This window comes from Nyctibius grandis, chromosome 9, assembly GCF_013368605.1.
Source record: "Nyctibius grandis isolate bNycGra1 chromosome 9, bNycGra1.pri, whole genome shotgun sequence".
Lineage (NCBI taxonomy): Eukaryota > Metazoa > Chordata > Aves > Nyctibiiformes > Nyctibiidae > Nyctibius > Nyctibius grandis.
The window spans coordinates 30,073,036-30,078,997 of NC_090666.1; the positions used below are offsets into that span (position 1 = coordinate 30,073,036).

A 5,962-nucleotide genomic window follows, 5' to 3' on the forward strand; every position below is an offset into this window, starting at 1 on the left:
CACGGTTGGCACGTTGCAGCACGTGCCCTCCTGTAGCAGGGAGGTATGAGCAAAATGGCTCTGAGAAGGTGGTTGCAGACACGCTCACTCCTGCCTGGGATGAGCCCTGGATGCGCAGCCCTTCCCTGAGCCATGCAGACCTCCCGCAGGCCTCCAAGAGCCCCAGTCCTCCACCAGCAGCATCGTAGCCAGCCCAATCCAGCACCCTTTTCTTTAGAAAAGCCAGGGCAGGGCTGTGAGCTCCCATCTCACTGTTGGGAGGGTGGTTTTGCGTGGCCCGGAGAAGGAGCTCATGCTGTTTCTATTTCTCTTTTTTTTCCCTCCGCCCTGAAGGAATGAAGAAGGCGAAGAACATCTACGAAAGAGAAACCTGCAGCTGCCTTTTAGCTTTGCCACAGGGGAAGCAGTCTTGTACGGGAATGACCTTCCCAAGTTCCTGGACTCCTTCCAGGCTAAGGAGGAGTTGCAGACACAAGCAGTTTCCCACTCAAAGCAGTGCTCGGTAGACCCCAACTCTCTTCTTGGGGCCATGATGAAGCAGGATGCATCCATATACATCTCCCATGCTGATAACATGCCTCAGTTCTCCTTGCCAGATCTCATCACTGAGCCTGATGGACCAAGCCAGAGTGAGGAAGTCGGTGATGCCAAGGAGGACAGTGACTCCCTCCTGGTTGTTATCGAAACCCTCTTTGAGAAGAGTGAAGTGGATGGAAACATATGCCAGACCCTCCAGAGCCTCAACGTGGACAATGCAGAGCTGCAGCAGTGGGAGGAGGCTCTGCTCAGCTTGGGAGCAGAGGAGGAGCCACCAGCTCAGGAGGTTAGCGAGAGGCTAGGCACTGAGGTGACTTCCTCTGTGGAGCAGATGCTCCTCAGGGAGGACATTGGGAAGAGTGTGGACTTCCCATGCTGCAGTGCATCACCCTGCAATGAGGAAAACAGTGCTGTGGCTCATTTCCAGCACTGCTGGACAACTAATTTAATGTTTCAAGCCCCACCACAGCCCCAGGCACTTGGTGCACAAGGCCAAGATGCTGTGGTCTCTCTAGTCTCCGTTACATCCGAGGTCAGCTCTGCTCAACCAGAACAGCAGGTCCTGTTTAACCCAGCTAGGATGGTGGAGGGGACTGTTCTGGATGTCCCGGGCTCCAGCAGCAAGCCCTCTGTAGCACTTCAGCTGGCAAACCTGGGACAAGTGCTTCAGACAGAAGCTACCACCTCTGCTCCTGTAAGTAGTGCTGTTCCTGATGATCAGAGCCAGCCCAGGTGCGAGCTGGTGGGCTCAAGCTGCCCACCTCTGTTGCACTCAAACACACTAGTGGCTCAGTGGCACAATGTCCCGGTCCAGGCAAACCCAGCCAATGCTTTGGGTCAGATTGCTTCTCCTGGAGGTTGCCCATTGGGGGCTTGGATGGCCACAGCTCCAAAACAGCTGGAAGCAGCAGGAACACACCTGGAGTCACAAACTCTGCTGGCTGGCAGCCCTGAGAGCAGCCCAGGGGCTGGGCTGTGGCCGCTGCCCTCCCAACCCACTCCTTGCCCTGCACAGGGCTTGGATGAGTCCTTGTTCTCTGGGGCTGGGGACCTCCATGATGAGGAAGCTGCTCTCCCTGCACAAGCATCAGCACCCCTGGGAGTCAGGCAGCTGCCAGGGGACAGTGGCTTCCCCACACAGCCTCCGATACTCCCCCCGGAGCCCAGCTTTGCTTGGGAAGGGGAGAAGGAGAAGTGGTTTGTGCAGCGCCAGCCATGGCTGCTGCAGGCTGGGGCAGCTCCTCGGAGGTGTGGTGGGGCAGGTCCAGTGCAACACAGCGAACTCCTGTTGGGGTCCAGCATGGGTCCCAGCACCCACCAGATGGACCACGTGTTGCTGCCTGAGTGCCAGTACAGAAATAACCTTTTTGGACATGAGAGCACCTTTCTTAGGGATGCCTCTAAAATATCCCATCCCGAGCAGCTGGGCACTTTGTCTTGCCCCAGTGAGAGCCACGTTGGACCATCACATTCCTCACCGGGCTCGGTTTTGAGGTGCTCAGCAGCTCTCCCTGCGAAGGTGGGTGTAGGAGCGCTGCCCTCCTCATCTGAGCGGGGCCCTGGCTTCCCACCAGCATCCTTTGTGGGTGGGCAGCCGCTCTGTGCCTGCGAGGTCCAGCTCAAGGTGAGGTGCGAGGGCTGCAGGACCTGAGGGGTGCTCCGGCTCGCACGGATGGAGTGAGGCGTGGTGCCATGGGGGTGCAGGCACAGCGTCGGTGGTGGGCAGCCTGTTTTGAAGCCTCACTGTGAACTAGGAGCCACGTTTTGAAAAGCCACCAGCAATTACTAGCCCTTCTGGCCATGCAGACCTGCGAGCGGTGCCCCGCGCTTCCTGGTCACTCAGGATTTTGTCTTCCAGTGCCTGAAACGAGGTGCCCTAGCAGAGCTTTCAGGCAGTCTAGGATGAAGTGGTTTGTGTTTTTTTCCAGGAGAAGTCTTTCAGGGAGATGCAGCGATGCCGGTGGGGAGGTTTGTCAGACTCCTGGGGTCCAGGAAAGGACACCCTGCTTGCTGGCCTGTGCACTTCTGGCAGCCTCTTGCAGGCGGACCCACTGGCCTTACAGGCACCACAGCACTGAATGGGTGTTTCTTCATGCAGTGTGGTCTCCTCCCTCATCACCTGTGTGTGTGGACCACCCTTGTCATGTTGTTGTTTGGTCACCTGCATCATCTCAGCCTGCCTGAGCCCCTCTGCTCTGCTCCTTGCTCCCTCCTGTGCTCTCCATTCCCTCTCCTCCTCAGATGTTACCAAGCACTTTGAGAAGCTCAGCAGCATTTGAAGGGCCTCTGTAGGAGGTGGAGTTGGTGAGAGCAGAGGCATCTTGGGATTCTGGGCTCCTCAGCAGCCTTCCCAGGGAGTTTGGGAGAAGCGGGTACCAGGCTGTGACCTTCCCTTACAGCAGGGTGGGGAAGGTCCAGCCAAGCTCCCCTTGGGTTTGTCACTGGCTTGTCCTTGCCTTCCTCTCCTGTGCTCAGCAGTGCCATTGGACGGAGGAATGATGGGGTTTACTCCTGCAGTTGCTCAGGACGGTGTGGATTTGCCAAAGCAGTGAGAAAGGAAGGCAGGAGGGGATGCGGTGACTCCAGTCTGCCCCTCCACTTTGGGCCACAGAATGAGAGACCAGTTGGGGTTGGAAGGGACCGCTGGAGATCATCTAGTCCAACCCCCTGCCAAAGCAGGGGTGTGTCCAGGCAGGTTTTGAATATCTCCAGAGAAGGAGACTCCACACCCTCCCTGGGCAGCCTGTTCCAGCACCCTCGAAGGAGGTTATTTCTCATATTTAGGTGGAACTTCCCATGTTTCAGTTTGTGCCTGTTGCCCCTTGTCCTGTATCTGGGCACCACTGAGAAGAGTCTGGCCTCATCCTCTTGACACCCACCCCAAAGGTATTTGTAAGCATTGATAAGATCCCCCCTCCATCTTGTCTTCTCTAGGCTAAACAGACGCAGCTCCCTCAGCCTCTCCTCGTAAGAGAGATGCTCCGGTCCTCTGATCATCTTTGTAGCCCTCCCCTGGACTCTCCCCAGTAGTTCCTTGTCTTTCTTGAAGTGGGGGGCCCAGAACTGCACACAGTTACTCCCGGTGTGGTCTCACTAGGGCAGTGTAGAGGGGGAGGAGAACCTCCCTTGACCTGCTGGCCACGCTCTTCCTAATGCACCCCAGGACACCATTGGCCTTCTTGGCCCCAAGGGCACTCTGTTGGCTCATGGGGAACTTGTTGTCCACAGAACTCCCAGGTCCTTCTCTGCAGAGCTGCTTTCTAGCTTTGTGCCCAACTTTGTGCTCTTCAGCCTGTTATCCTGGAGATCAGCACAACTACTTTGTTGAATTCCCTAAGACATGAATTATTTTTTTTCCCACCATGGGGCAAATTCTCACAGATCCATCAGGGAAAACCCCCAGAAAAAGCAATGATGAGAGGGGCGGATTTGTTTCAAGATCAGATGTAGCAAGCCAGGTTGGTCAGAGAGGTCAGAACGGTTGGGGACCTCCACATCTTCCCCCCGCCTTGCACCTGTCACCCTGAGTATCACGTCTGCCTCTCACACCAGTATTAAGCATATTTACCAAGCGAGTAAAATCAGGTAATCAGTGCAGGGCCAGCCCCACAGCAAGCCTGCACCTGTCCTGGTGTGGGGTGACCTTATCTCCCTGGGTCTCTTCCTTCGTTCCCTGCTTTTGCCTTGCTGCAGTGGGGCTCCTGGGGCTGCTCACAGGGCAAGATGGAGCTTGGGAAGGGTCGAGGTCCTGGCTGCAGGCTGGGAGCAGAGCAATGCTGGAAACACACCAGATCCCTCTGAAGTGTCCTGGAGGAGCATGTAGGATGGGGCAAGGAGCTGACTGGCCATGATGGGGAGCCTTACAGATCAGCAGACCCAAAAAGCAGCAGGATGGACTGTGCTCAGCAGCCTTTGTTGTCCTGGCACCCATAAGATGACATGAAACAGTGCATGGCCTCAGCTGGGGGGTGCCGAGGGCTCGCGGACCTGCAAGAGGTGCTGGTTGGGGCTGAGACAGACCCTGGGTGCTCCTTTACTTGTGTCTTACCTCTTTATACATTGTGTCTGTGCATATAGCGTCTGTTTCTGTGGCAGCGTCTCGTACGCTTTGTGATTTCTTTGTATTGCTGTGGGCAGACCGCAGGATGCCGAGGAGAAAAGGATGTCCTGAAACTCACCCCCTGTGTTTGGTTATGTATTAAAAGGCAATTTGCTTTGTATGGTGGTGACCATTTGTTTTGACCGTAACAGCGTCTCTCCATTTCCCTCTTGACTGAGCAAGTGTTTGAAAAAGCCTCCTTTCGGCTTAGCCCCAGGTCCCATTTCTCTGGGCTTTGGCTGAAGGAGGAGGAACAGCCTGGCTCACCCGTTCCTTCTGCACCCCGGGAGATGTGGGACTAGGATCACAGATGGGGAAGGGCTGTGCCTTGCCCTGCTTAGGGTAATTGGGAGGAGGAACGCAGCCCTGTGGACACCCTCTGAGGTTACAGGCAATGAATACAGGGTGCTGCTGTCTGTGTTTGTGCTCTGACCTTGCTCCATGCCTGGCCTTGTTGCTGGATGTGACTCGGTGGAGTGTTGTGGAAGGACATTGCTGGGGGGACCAGTCTGGGGCACGCACACACCCCCTCCTTGCGGGTGAGCGTGTGGCCGTGTGCGCCCAGCACAGGGTGGGTGTGTGACACACTTGTTTGCATTGTCCCCAGCCGCTGTGGGCATGCACGGCAGCGGGGGCGTGCCAGCGTCCCCCCTTTGCACCCCCGGACCGCCCCGTGCGGCGCTGGGGATGGCAGACATCTCCCTGGGTGTCACGGCCGTGCACGCTGCTGCAGACACACAAACTCTCCCACGCACACGGACACACGCCCTCGCGGTGCCACGCACGCTGACATGCACACAGCCACGCTGACGGGCACCCCGGCATGCCAACGTGACTGCAGTGACACAAGTTCTCGCGCCCCTCACCCACGAGGGTGCTGGGGCTCACTGCCCCATTTCCTCCCCTCATCCCCCATCCACCTCTCATCGCCCCTACCTCCCCCCTCACCTCCCAATCCCCCTTTAGAGCCCTAATTCCCCCTCAACCCATCATCCCCCCCACATCCCCCATCCCCACTCATCCACCCCTCATCTCCCTCCCTCCCCACATCCCCCCTCACTCCCCTCCACCAGCCATCACCCACACTTCCCCCCTCACCTCCCAATCCCCTTTCAGCCCCCTTTACCCCCTCATCCCTCACCCCCACTTCCCCCCCCACCTCCCAGTCTCCTCCAGCCCCTAACCCCCCCCCTCCGCCCCTCCTCACCCCCAGCCCCTCCTCTCCCGGGGCGGGCCCGCTCCCGCCCCATCGCCCCGCGGGGCGGCTGCGGGTTGCGCGGCTGGTGCTGCCGGGGGGATGCACCGAGCTCAGCCCCCGGCCCGGCC

General features: G+C 57.9%; 1 protein-coding gene across 1 annotated transcript in view; it reads left to right on the forward strand.

Annotated features, from left to right (window-relative positions):
* The window catches only part of LOC137666976 (aryl hydrocarbon receptor-like), a 28,762-nt gene extending 26,776 nt beyond the window's left edge, over nucleotides 1–1,986 (forward strand). The window contains 2 exon segments of the mRNA XM_068407301.1: nucleotides 334–1,937; nucleotides 1,940–1,986. Of these exon segments, the coding sequence (XP_068263402.1) occupies nucleotides 334–1,937; nucleotides 1,940–1,986 (1,651 nt within the window).
* Nucleotides 1,987–5,962: the final 3,976 nt, after the last annotated feature.